The sequence below is a fragment of the Scomber scombrus genome, chromosome 4 (genome assembly GCF_963691925.1).
Source record: "Scomber scombrus chromosome 4, fScoSco1.1, whole genome shotgun sequence".
Taxonomy (NCBI): Eukaryota; Metazoa; Chordata; class Actinopteri; order Scombriformes; family Scombridae; genus Scomber; species Scomber scombrus.
In genome coordinates, this window is record NC_084973.1 from 18,163,948 (window position 1) to 18,178,151 (window position 14,204).

Sequence of the window (14,204 nt, forward strand, 5' to 3'; positions counted from 1 at the left end):
TTTTCAGTCAGGGAGGAGTAACTCATATTTTTAAGTATTTTAAGACGGTAATTTAATTTTTTTTATGTACAGCATATCTTAAAACATTTCTGGGGAGGAGCTTTAAATTTTGTTGACAGAACAATCCCAACAACCCAAAGGTTCACTTATCAGCTTTTTCCAAACTTTCAGCCAAACCGCACCATTTTCATCAGCAGAAGTTGTTCAGTTGTGTTTTTTGTTTTATACAGAACCAAGATGACAAATTATAATTACACACATTTACACTTATAAAGTTAGACAAACAACCAATAATACAAACTACAATTAATTAACCCAACCTACTAATAACCTATTATGTAATACATTCAATCTGAAGGCCAACACAAACATAATTCAATTACCTACACTGATGAATTAAATTAAACTTCAATATAAATTTATTCCATATCCATTTAAAAATGTTTTCTTTCTTTCTTTCTTTTTAATTACACTATCTCTTTCAGTATGTTGCTCTAATTAATCTAATAAATGATCATTGCTACAAACACATAATATATTTCTCTGTTTGATTCAATACAGGTACATTACAGAAATCAGTTGTCACTGAGACAACTAAGATGATCTTGAGTTGGTATTGTTTTGTCAGGCTATTTCCAACAACACTGAACTTGTTTAACATCGAGCCAACACGGAGGAGTCCTAAAAGTGCTGTAGAGGACATAATAGCTCCTGCACTTACATATCAACACACCCATGTAGCAGTGATCGTGTGATGCAGTTGAAAGCTCCAGAAAAACACAGTAAGTGGACATTGACTTGAGATCGTTCATTCAAACTGCTATTTCCAAGGTCAAGTTTATTCCTATTTGCTTTTTTCTATAATTGCTCAGTTTTTGTAACAAGGAGAGATACAAATTAGTGACAAATGAAAGAAAAGAAAATATCATCGAGCCACCAAAAGCCTCCAAAAGAGCTTCAATGCTTCATGTCATAAATTCTCTCTGACATAGAAAGTCTATAACTTTACTGTGGGGATGAACACCACTCTTCACCACCTCTCAAAAGATATTTACTCATTTGGTGTTTCAATAATGGCATCAAAAAATCATGTCTAACATGTCAGTCCAAAATCTCCCAAAGGAATTCAGGTGGGTTGTGATCTGACAGTGAAGGCTGTTCATCATTTTCATCAAACTGTTCAAAGACTTTTCAGATCCCTCATGGCCTGAATAGAAGCATTTGTTTTGTTAATCATCATTTTAAGTTTTTAATTTATCACCTGTTTGTACGCTAACAAAACAATCTGATTTGGCTTTAGGTATAAGTGGATATAATGCACTTGTACCATATCAATGTGGTATTCTATTTTATTTTTTTACCACTTTGAGGGAATACTTTTTCTCTATTACTCTCTCTCTTGCTTTACTAGAGGCTTTTTTTGAGCTGTCAGTGTCGCAAAAGGAGGTCCTGTAAACAATGATTTTTACCGGTTGAGTAAACTTCATCATTACAAACCCTGAACAATGAGAGTATAAGGAATTCATTATATTAGCACTGAGTATGTCAGTCATTGCTACTCCTTGGCGCCCCTTCGGTGAATCCAGATTGCCTTCATTCACCAGGTGCATGTACTAGATTTAGATAAGATTTTATTTGGAACATGTTACTATGAATGGGCTGTGAATTATGAGCACGGAATCAGGGATATGCCCCGGTGATATGGTGCTGAAAAGCTGCTCACAGCTCATATTTATAAAGAAAACATCCGCTGCGCTCCGCATTGAAACCTCGGCACAATACGCCACAGCATACTTCAGCGTCAATGCTGGAGGTGTCAGTGATGTCAGCCCTTGTTATAGGCCACAATAGGCACCTCCATATCGGTGTTTAGAGAGGCGCTCACATGTGTTATGTAACACTCCAGCCTTTCCACCACAGAGCTGTGGTGATTCCTGATGTGAGGCAGAAGCATACCAGAGATAGAGCTAGAGAGAGAGAAGAGAGAGAGAGAGAGAAAGGAGATTCTTTGACAAAATACACAACAGGGAGAGACGGAAATGTGTTGGAGAGTCATACAACACAGACTCCTCCACATTGTTCTTATGTTCAAGCACAGTGAAAATGCATTCAAAAAAAGGCATTCACAAACTTATTCAGCAGTGAAACAGGGAGAAGAATCTAGAGTTGGTTGTAGATTATTGATTTCCTGCCCAAAATTACAGTCAGTCAGGTTGGGAGCTGGCCTAACTCTGACATCAGATCACTGGTACGTATCTGTGGTTTTCTTTAAATCTCACAATACCTGCCTTATCTGTATGTTGCTTTTTTTTATCTAAGAAAGAGTGCTATTTTTCTTTTATTGTGTTCAGTATTCGTAAAAGCCTAACCTAGCACTTTAACATACTGTCTGTCATATTTTCATATATGTCTGATCAGCTGAATCCTATCACCAGATAAGAATGTCAAAAGTTGGAGTGCTTTGGTAACTGAGTGGTTAAGGCATACCACATAAAGGCAGCATCTCTGGTTTGATTCCAGCAAGGGACCTTTGCTGCAGGTCATTCCCCCCTCTCTCTCTCTCTCTCTCTCTCTCTCTCTCTCTCTCTCTCTCTCTCTCTCTCTCTCTCTCTCTCTCTCTCTCTCTCCATTTCATGTTGGCCTCTATGCCACCTTGTCAAATAAAGATTGAAAAGCCCAAAAATAAATCTTTTTTAAAAAAGGATATCGAAAGTTGATGATTTTGCAAAAACCCAGATTACTAATGGCGTTTTTTTTTTCTTTGTTTTTTTACGTTTCTAAAATTCAATGTTTATCCAATATCAGGGCATGATAACTGCAGTAAGCTGAAGTTAATGGATATATTGTGATTGTGGCAAATAAATTAACCTGTTGTTATGATTAGATAAATACATTTAAAAAACCTGGGTTACAGTTATGGAAAAATTGCTGTTAATAAAAAGGTGAAACTTGAAACTTGCAGGTCTGTGACGTAAACTTCCGTCTCCTGCTTGAAAGCTGGACACACAGCAGTCCTATGCAGTTTGTAATCCACCTGGTCACATAAAGGACACACTACTTCTTGCATTAGCACTGGATGTTGTCATTGGACGTACAGTAAATCCTACATGAACTAGGAAATAGATGTCATTCTAAGTGATACTGGGCTGATTGAGCTTCGTATTGTTCTTATCATATGCTGGACGAGCAACAAATGTCAAAAGAGAAACTATATAGGTTGTTTGGTATCTTTACACATATTTTCTTCATCATTTAAAATGCCTACTGCTTTCTCCTCTTTCTCTTTAAAGGCGAGTGGTTGTCTATTTTAAACCAGCTTGACTCCTTCTTTTAGCAAATGACAGCACCATGGCCTAAAATGGAATTCAAAAGAGCCAAAGTAGGTGGTATAGCACTAAGCATTACATCCATTACTTTAAAAAGACTTAACCTCATAAAACATCAGGTTTGCAAGACTCGAATACCATACTAATCTACTTCTTTCACTCAACATCGTGATGAATATTTTATGTCTTTCTTTTGTGATATAAAGTTTGGTTTTGCAGTTTTTGTGTCTTGCTGTTGTTGCTGGTCTCCCTGTCTGATTACAGGAAATTCACACATATGAATAGCATCTCCAGCCCACAGACACAGGAGCCATCTGGCCTTCTTTGGTTTGGTCTGTGTTGCCATTTAATGCTTGTGTCTATGTCTACGTGCCTCATATGTGTTTCACATATACATATATATCACTGTTAAGAACACAGGACGAAGGATAGAGAGAGAGACAATGATTGGCAAACAGACAAATATATAAATACACTATACGGTAAACTCCTACATAAAGCCAATAAGAAGTTTAATTGAACAATAATCAAAACAGAGTGAAAAAAAATGGGACAATCAAACCTGATAAACAGCCATCGAGCCATCCAGACAGACAGACAGACAGACAGACAGACGGACAGACAGACGGACAGACGGACGGACAAATGGAGAGAGAGAGACAGATAAAGACAGAGTGCACCAGTGCTGTGATGTGACCAGCAGAGGTCTGGTAATCCATCTGTTGTCATTTCCCACAGCACATGGGGAAAAAAGCACCTTTGCTCCGGACAGCTGCTTTCAATTATCAACATTTATGCATTTTGAGAATTCAGCAGATACTTTTAGTTGCAGACACTTAAGGTATAATGAGTGAGACTGTACAGGAATCACACATTTCTTGATTGCCTCACTAACAAACACCACCTTAGAGTAATTTTACAACTTAAAGAAGAGTTGAAAAGAGAATTAAACAAGAGTAGAGAGTTTATAGGCTTTATAATCAAACAACCGAGTGGGAATGCTCCTACACCTGCAGCTGTTTGAACTCCCATGGTTCACTTATTTTCATATTGCACAGGCATGAGACTGCAGTAAAACGAGAACAGCACTTTTTAGTGAAGCTTTGTGTGGGTCAGTAGTAGGAACAGTCTGTATTTTTGAGTGGAGCTCATCCAGTAAACAGTCCATAGAGAGAAACAGAGAGAGAGAGACATGCGGGTGGCCTAAGAGATCAGTGTCAGCCTGAGGGCATCATTGGGCACTTCCTCTGCTTTGTGCCCTCCTCATGTGTCACTCGGAAATGGGCAGACAGACAGAGGGACAGACAGTTGTACATGCAAGCAGACAGACAGATGGAAAATGAGCAATAAATAGGAAAAAAGGGAGAGACGAGAGAGAAAATGACAGAGAGCAAAAGTTCTGCAAGTTCTTTTGGTGTATCTCTGTTTGCCCTGGGCATTATTTGGCACCCCTGCCTCACCATGACCGCCTCCTCATATGTCACTCTGACAGGGGGTCCCCTGCCCACCCCTCCAGGGGCCCTGCTGTAACTGTGCTAATGCCAAAAATAACCTCTGCTAATGGACAGGAGGCAGAGGGGATCGATCAATAGGAGTTATCAATGACATTGTTAGCTTCCTGCAAGCTAACTTATTGTTTGTGTCCTGTGCGTCCCGACTGCCCAGAGCTATTTTTCTCTTACTCTGTTTCAAACAGAGAAGGCAAAACACTACTTTCAGATTTTGGTTCTGGTTTATTAGAGCACGGTTAGGAAAGCTTCTGTTAAAGTACTGCAACTTTTCTGATTTATTTATTTTATTTATGTAAAGGTTTAATGAACAGGGACAATGCATATTAATAAAACATTTTGACAAATGTAAACATGCCAGAATTAGCCAAAAAGCTATTTTACATCTGTTGTCCCTGGACTGATGTTAAGTAATCAGCCTATAAGAATATAAAAAGATTTAGTTTAAGCATACAAGTAATACATTAAAAAATAAGAAGACTAAATCTAAGTAAAGATTAACATTGTGTTTGGTTTTTAAAAAAATCAGACTTCAAGTTTCTTTTATGTTCTCACTTAGAATAACAAACTGTGTCTGACAGGACTGATTCCCCCAAAGACTGGAACAATATATGTTTCATTTGTTTACTTGGGTCAAGCTCCAGCTACAAATTATTACTGAATGACAATTTTAGTCATATTTGCGTTTGTATAAACCTGTGAATTCCAGCTGACTGTGAACAGATTTCGCCTCCTAGAATCAGACCAGGTCAGGCTGAGACTTTCAGAGACAGGTCAGGCTGTAATGTGACCCTGTTTATGAATAGAAGAGAGTCCAAAATAGAGAGATTCATAAAAAATTCATGCGATAGATAAAGAAGGGAAAAATAAAGCATCAGTTAACTGCTGACATTTATAAATTCAAGCTTGATAAACACGTCCATAAGAAAGTACATAAAATGATTGTGGTCTGTGTAAGTCTGAAAGCTTGTTATTACACTGACTTGTGTTTTACATAACTGTATGCCCTGTAAGCATGTAGTTTCTCCATCAGTGCTTATCAAAATGTTTGTTTGTTTATTTTTCACGTTTCCTAATGTGTAGATAAAACATTCCTTCTTTTATGTTATGTTAATTAAATGTATTAATAATACGTTGTCCATTGCAAACTAAAACGTGATTTTTGCTGTTGCAGTTGAGTATTTTAGATAAGCCTTCCATAAATTCAGGAATAATTTCTTCCAGTAAATGATGATTCAGAGAAAAGGGGAAGTTAAATCTGCTGCATGACAGCAGGTCACTGGTGCTATAGGACATGGTGCAGATGGTCTTTATTACACTTCATTTTAATGCGATACATGCAGTGAATTTTCTACACTCAGCATCTTTGAGGCACTGATGTCATCTGTGTGTTGAATCACACAAATGTTCAGACTCAGTATTTTTCTGCCACTATAATGTCCTATACAGTGACCTTTCTATACCTTCAAGCAGATATCTCCCATGACTGTTACCAGTCTATGTGATGACATAAGCTCTCAATCAAACACACACACACACACACACACACACATACATACACACACACACACACACACACACGCACACACACACACCTTTCTCTCTGTATGTCACACATTTCGCTCTCATCCGTCTAGCACCTCATCATCATGTGCATCACATGAGAAAAATCCCCACAGAACAGCAATAAAGTCAGGCTAGTTAGCCTCTGTGGCCTTTTAGTAACACCCATCAGAAACCCAACCATATTTTAAGCCCTCTATAAAAGCAGGGCTCAGCGTGTGTAGGCATGTATTCACTTGGTCATTTGTTTGCTTGTTCATGTGTAAGACAGTGTAGCCCTTTTCACTGTGCAGTATCTGAGGAGATTGCCATATACAGGCTAAGCAGAGCCCTGTGCAAGGGAAATAAATTATGTGCAGCATCCTTGCTACAGCCTGTGGAAATTCACATACTAGCAGGTATATCACAGATTTTAATAGCAGCAGCTGCAGGCAATGCACAACTTTTAATTCTTTGAACAGTTATTCTCTCTCTTTTTTAAAAACAAACTTCACTTTATCCAGTTCAAAACTCATCGCACACTAGTCTTGCAACAGAAAATGTCATACTGTACTGTATGTCCTGCACGTAAACACATTTGCACATTTATACAAAAAACACACACAACCGTGTACTTACATGAAAACAGATGTGTCAGACACACACACAGCTCACAGGAACACACAAACACACACACACACGCACACACACACAATCAAAACAAAGATTAGGATTTCAACACTTCTGTTACAGTATATGAATGTATTTTCCAGCTCCTTACTGTCTGTGTCTATGTGTGTGTGTGTGTGTGTGTATGTGTGTGTATGTTTGTGTGTGTGTGTGTGTGTGTGTGCGTGTGTGCATGCGTGCATGCACGTGTGGGCGTGTGTGTGTTCCCTCACCACAGTTAGGTAGTGTCAGTCCAGACAGAAACTTGCGTGTTCCTCCATCCTCAATACAGCGCAGCTCCTGAGTGTCAGCTTCCTCTCCTAACCAAAGCTTGATCCACATGTTCTCACAGGAACAGTGCAGAGGGTTCCCAGTCAGGATCCTAGACACACACACACACACACACACACACACACACACACACACACACACACACACACACACACACACACACACACACATACACATATAAAGTCAAGAACAGTAAGTAGTAGAGTAAGAGTAATCGAAAATGTAATTGTAACTGTGGAAAAACAGTGCTAAAGTACCTAAAAGAAATAGTTCAACATTTTAGGAAATCATTTGCTGGAACTGCTAGCCTGGCTCTGCCCAAATGTAAAAAAAAAAAAAAAAAAATCCAACCAGCACCTTTACATCTCACTGCATTAATAATCTCATTTGTTTAATCCATGTAAAAATAACAAATTGCTGTTTTACAGGGTGGCTTCCTGCAGTCATGTCATCACTGTTAGGTCAACCAATGGACACTTCATTGCTAAAAAATAACAAAACAAAAAAACACTGTAAAACAGTAATTTATTGTTTCCACACTTCCATTTTTATTCAGATTTAACAAGCTACTTCTGGTACACGTATTTTGTTAGCTTCAGAATGAGCAAGCATCTCCCCTTGGTTTCAGTCTTTGTGCTAAACTAAGCTAGCCAGCGGCTGGCTCGAGCTTCATATTCATCAGACGGATAAGAGAGTGGTATTGACTTTCTCAGCTAACTGTCAGCAAGAAAGCGAATAAGTCAGATGTCAAACTATCCCTTTAAGATGCCGTTTTTTTCAATGTCCACTTGGCATGACAGGAATCCTGTATTGAACCACTGGACAAAATGTCGAAATTCTCACAACAAAAATACAGAATGAGCATATTTTTTTTCCATGTATAGTTTTTCAATATATCTCATGTCTCTATCTCTTGGAAAACCTGCTTCATTACATTAATGAGAAACTTAAAGGGTATGTTTGGAGGCATGTTTGATTTTATTGACGGGTCATAGCTTCTTACATTAAGATGTGGTGGTTAATTGCAGCTTGTCCAACTCACTTCATTTGATCATCATGTGAGACTTCAGTCTCCACACTGTTATCTAAATCTAAATTCAAAAAAATTTTCTGGTTCCAGGAAATCCAAAGATGTCAGAAAGCAATTAAACCCATTTCCAAGCTGAAACAGCCCTTCAGAAATCTATAGTGACATCACAGATGCTATAGGCTTATGTTCATCCATAATATGATTACTAAATCTATGATACTACCTGGGAGGTTAAGAACAAATAAACAGACAGACAGATAAAGATGGACAGACTGATACAGAAAACTGCACTGAACTCACAGATAAGAGATGTTGAGGTGTCTAAACATCCTCCAGGACAGCGATGACAGGTTGTTATCTTTCAGATTCCTGGAAATTAAATCGAACATCAGCGTATGAAATTGCATCACAAAATATTGATGTTGATGTTTCCACAACCAACAGCATGTCGGTTACCATGTGCACCGACAAGCCTACATTATTATTCTCATTAAAAGTTTTGCCCTCTTGTAATTGTGGCAGTTAACCTTTACATGGTGCATTTAATCAGTATAATAAGTATCAAATTTTAATTATGTTGACAAGGTCCCAAGTTTTGACCATCCATTATAAATCCGGTTTAGTCTGAATTTAAATCATATGTAATGCAATAGCTCAATTAAGTTAACATACAGCTAACATACATTAAACCTAACTGAGTAAAACAAATTACTCAAAAAAATTATTTTCTTTTCAAACATCGGTCATAATATTTAAATATAGTGGCTGTCACATCAACAGAAAACAGGGAGTACATTTGATAATAAGATGAGAGTTGTTTGTACTTACAGGTACTGTAACTTGATGTTGTTTTGAAAGGCCAGCTTTGATACATAAGTCAGTCTACTGTTGGTCACAGTTCTGACACAAAACAAATTCAATATTATCATCAACATCATTATTAAAAATACAATTATGGACAACAATTGCAATATCAACTTTGTCAACTATGTGACTGCAAGTTACTGACCAGTCAATGAAGGCTGATAAAACACATTTGATTAAGAGGATATTCACACAAAAGGGGGATTTTCATAACCTGGCAACCCACATTTTGCTCGTATTTGTGCCTTAGTGCTGATTTGTAAAACATTAATAAATTAATATTCAAATTATGAAATCCTTATAACAAAGAATACCTAAGTGTGGCCCTACACACATGTACACTGTGCATTTAGGAATCATACGGTATGCTACAGATATTATTTATCTTCTGTAAATGTAATACTGTATTTGAATGCCAGCATCAGCAAACATTCACAGTGCTGTATAAGGATAAGTCTATGGTGTGTAAACTGATATGTTGTTCATGTGCAAACCAATTGTCAGTTTATCTTGTTTATCTGAAACTAAATACAAATACAACATGTTTTAATAGAAAGCATTTTATGTACAAAAATCCAGAAGTCATGTGCCTTTATCATTTCTGTTTAACAGTACATACAACGTTGTCATACGTTTCATTAGCTGAGGTGAGGCTGTAAGACAATATTTTTGTGTAATATGAGGTCGGTTTAGTGTTTCTCTGACTGATTGATCTTGTCTGACATGATGTGATGACTGAGCAAAGAATGAGATATCAATCAATTAAAATATATTGGTATTACTGTAAAAATATAACTTTATAAGATATGAAGACCTTCAGAGGGTGTCATTTTGTGTAAAGTATATCTCAGACACCTGGGTCAGTTGTCCTTGACAGTGGCTCAAACATAACACTCATCCTGCCAGCGTTAAGACTTTTGTTCCCACTGGGTCCGACCACAATTAAAAGCATACACACTTGCAGTGCGTAAAAGCTTTGTGCTAATCTGTCTACCAAATGGGTTATTGGCTGGGACATTAGGTAGTGTCTACTTAACAGATTATTACATTGCAAGAAACTGCTGCTTGGTAGAAAATTCTTTTTTAGATTAAGAAATAAAATGAGACACAGTAAAAAAACACCATCACTGCTAACATCCAGAGATACAGCGATAAACACAGCAGGAATTTAAATTAACAGACCTGGGCAACACATTGCCTTAAGCAAAGAAGGATAATTACTAGATAAAGCCAAGTAAATCAATATGTTTCATAAAGTGGACTATAAGGTGGAAAATAAGTATTGCTGATCATGAAAATCTGCTGAAATTGATCCTCTTTCTGCTTTAAAAGCTACTTATTTATTGTGACCCTATACAATGTACTATTATATATGGCAAAGGAACATTTTTAAACAAGATAAATAAAAATGAGTGACAGAATGGTCACAAAATATAGAATTGATAGAAAAAAATGTGTTTGTAATCTCTTTTTAGCAAATTGTCCGATAGTTCATTATGTGTGCCCTGAACCGAAGTGTTTGTCTTTGTTAAATGAGCTATAAAAGACTCACAGGTTCCTGAGATTCTTGTAGTTGTGCAGGTCTTTGTCGTTGATGGAGGAGAAGCTGCCCTGGTTGGCGATGTAACTGTCAGGAGAAACAAGTGGCGTGTTAGATGGCTCATTTGTTAACTGAGGGAAACATAAACATAAACATTTCAACAAGATAAATCAACATAATAAGCCCATATAATTACCGCTCCAAAATTTAAAAAATGAACCCTTGAAGGACCATCGCTGATACAGTATATGGCACTCTGGCATTGTTTTAAAAAAGTAAAGATACAGGAACAGCTTGTCCCTCTTTCACTCAGTGAGGCACTTGACCCGCTGGTGTCTAAGGGCCAACAGGAGATGATTGTGGTTACAGTGGGCAACTCCCTTTTGTGAATGAGTATACCTGTGTGAACAAGTTCCCTGTGTACTTCAGAAATTTCACCACACTGGGATTAGATATCTGAATAAATTAAACCTCTGAACTGAGAGTAATCTCTTCAATAGAGACAACAAGGTGTAATAATCACTGTCCTGCAGAAACCCTGAGTCTTGATGTTGCACAAGGTCATTAAATAATTGTTTTCATGCGGTAGACATACAGCGTCCAACTGAGAAACTGAAACAAAAATCTAATTACATTCATTGATTTTTGACATCATTACGTGACTGCTACGGTCAATGCTTTGATCTCTGTGTTGTTAATTATTTCAAATAAGAAGTAACAGTTGTACTCAGGCTCTCCAAAATATTTTCTAGTTTCTACATTCTTACTGAAGACACCTAACCAATAGAAAATATTATATAGTGGTGGCCTATAAGGAGGTCTAAGATCCTGACCGTGTAATCACAACATCTCCTGTGCGAGCTCGACAGGAACATTTTCTTTATCCCCTCATTTCCTTTCAGCTCTCCACTGTCACTATCAAAGGCAAAAATACTTCTTATATAAATATCATATGCGGTGTGTCTTTCAATAAATAAACTGACACAGCATGTCAGTATCTTGCAGCGACACAGAAAAATGAAACCCTTCCTTTGAGAAGCACGATCTTCAACACGTAATTCCATAAAACAACTTTAATTAGATTGTGAAAATGCTGGAAAATAATACCACAGAACCATAAAAGTCAATTCTGACTAAAAGTTTTTGGGTTAATAATCTCCCCTGTGATCTACAATAAATCAGCAATTACTGTGCATCTTCACAGCAGACAAATAAAGCAGCTTAAACGTCTGCAACTGTGTTGCAGTTAAAGTAATTGCTGTACAATAATGCCATTGCCAAATACTGAGACCATGTATCCATCTTTGGTTCTCCATCAGGTAAGATTAGCCTTTTACTGCTCTGCATGTTTGTGTGTGTGTACAGGGAAGGGTGGAAGTACAGCTGGGCAAAACATACTAACACTGTGATATAAAAGTAGATTTTTGTTGGTAATAATCTATATTGCTATATTGTAGGTTAAATGTATGTTTGTCCTTATCTAAAAGCTGGTATTATTGCACAACTTTAATAACATTCAACATTATCAAGGTTATCGGTCAAAATATCATATTTGATTTTGTCAACATTCCCCAAATCCTAAATCAGTTTTTATCCCAGCAGATCTGAGCTAAATATGATGTGTTTTACTAATCTTTTATACTAAACAGGCTGGAAATGACACATGATATAGGTCACAAAGACTTTTAAACCCTTTTATGAATCCACACTGAGGGTGAGGCTCTAAATATTCTGCCAGTTTGTGCTGTTTTAGTGTATCTGAGCAGATACCATAGAAACAGTATACCAATTAACACAGACTGGGGACATGATAACCCATCTCCCTGCTTTTTTTGGCAAGGTCGTTTGGAATTAGACGTCTTATGGTCATCAGTAATTTGTCTGTTTACATTAGCCAAGCACTCCGTGACTGCTTTTCACCCAATTGCTTGCTCATTCAAACAGCTTCCAAGGATTCTCCAAGGCCGCCGATAAAGATTGTTTATCTCTGACAAAAGTGATTATCAACAAGGCCGTTTATCTTGCCAAGAAAGATATTGCATCAATTAAATATTTCAATCTCCTGTTTAATTGCTCGCAGACAGAAACGCTTAGACATGTCTCAATTTAACATTTCAAATGTGCACAATGACAGACACATTTTGTCATATTTTGCCAGCCTATGATCCAACAGCCTCCCAAAAGGAGGGTCCTGTCTTCTAATGCAAAATGTTGACTCTAACTGGAAAAATCTCGCTTTTTTTCCCCTGAAAATTGATTTCTCTCCGCTTCTGTGGTTCATTTAAATACACTCATATAAGCCATCTTGGGAAGTGTCTGTGCTAATATTTGGACAGTGAAGTCTGTGTCCACGTATACATGCACGCATATAGACACAAGCACACGCACGCACACGTGCACTCTCCTGCACAGAGACTGAGCTTTGTCTATTTGTCAGAATAAAGTCGATCAGCCGTTCATTTTAAAGGTGCTGTTGCGGAAATATTTGCCTCATAATAGCAATGAGTCTGTTATGCAATAGGTTACATATGATGTGGAACTCAAGCCCAATAAACAATTATGACTTAAATCACTAATTGAAATGTTAAATGTAATTTTAAAAACAGTCCTAAATTCATGAGATTAAAATAGATTATAACAATGACAGACTGTCAGCTCCAGACATAATTGGCAGAGGGGTAAAAGATGACATTCCTCTATTTCGGAGAAGTTGGGAAACAAGGCATGCTAAATATGAAGATTTAAGGCGCACTTGTGAACCCGACTTCCCCTGTCTGTAGTAAATCTGATGCTGATGAGAGACACTCACATGTCGGTGATGTTCTCCGCCTCGCTCTGCAGGACAGGGAAAGCATTGATACCCCGCTCCGGGTCCACGCAGGAGATCCTGGTGCTGCTACAAGAACAAGGAGAGGGGCATGCCTCAGCGGACATCCACGGGTCCCCTGAGCCTACTGCCATCCCGATTACCAGAACCCACCACCACCACCACCAACAGCACCGCCACGACCAAGACGTTCTCCCCGACGGAGACAGAGCCCCGCTCCCGGGTCTCAAGACGCTCATCTCGGGTGCCAACTTCAGCTAGGGCTCCCTGAAAAGCCCCACGGCCCGGCCCAGGTTGGCTGGGATCAGCCCCGGTTCAGCCAATCAAGGAGAGGAGAAATAAAGCAAAAACCGATGCTGAGGTGGATACAGGCGCAGAGTCTAGAAACCCATCGGTTGTGTCAACGCTGACAGTCAAGACATCGACAATGTGTATGAAAAAAAGAAAAACAGCAGTGTGTCGTCCCTTTACTGCTTGTTTCTTCCAAAATCCCCCGTCAGTCAGTCAGCCAGTCAGTCAAAATCACACTGCCACACTGACTGGTGTGTGCCAAGGAGGATCTCTCTCTCTCTCTCTCTCTCTCTCTCTCTCTCTCTCTCTCTCTCTC

The 14,204-nt window shown here is 38.2% G+C and overlaps 1 protein-coding gene across 1 annotated transcript in view; it reads right to left on the minus strand.

Moving 5' to 3' along the window:
* ntrk2a (neurotrophic tyrosine kinase, receptor, type 2a) overlaps positions 1-13,836 on the minus strand; it is an 88,208-nt gene extending 74,372 nt beyond the window's left edge. Inside the window, exons 1-5 of the mRNA XM_062417441.1 lie at positions 13,580-13,836; positions 10,783-10,857; positions 9,195-9,266; positions 8,667-8,735; positions 7,279-7,427 (exon numbers count right to left, since the gene is read on the minus strand). Coding sequence (XP_062273425.1) covers positions 7,279-7,427; positions 8,667-8,735; positions 9,195-9,266; positions 10,783-10,857; positions 13,580-13,836 — 622 coding nt within the window. The remainder of the gene's footprint in view (positions 1-7,278; positions 7,428-8,666; positions 8,736-9,194; positions 9,267-10,782; positions 10,858-13,579) is intronic.
* Between the last annotated feature and the right edge of the window lie 368 nt (positions 13,837-14,204).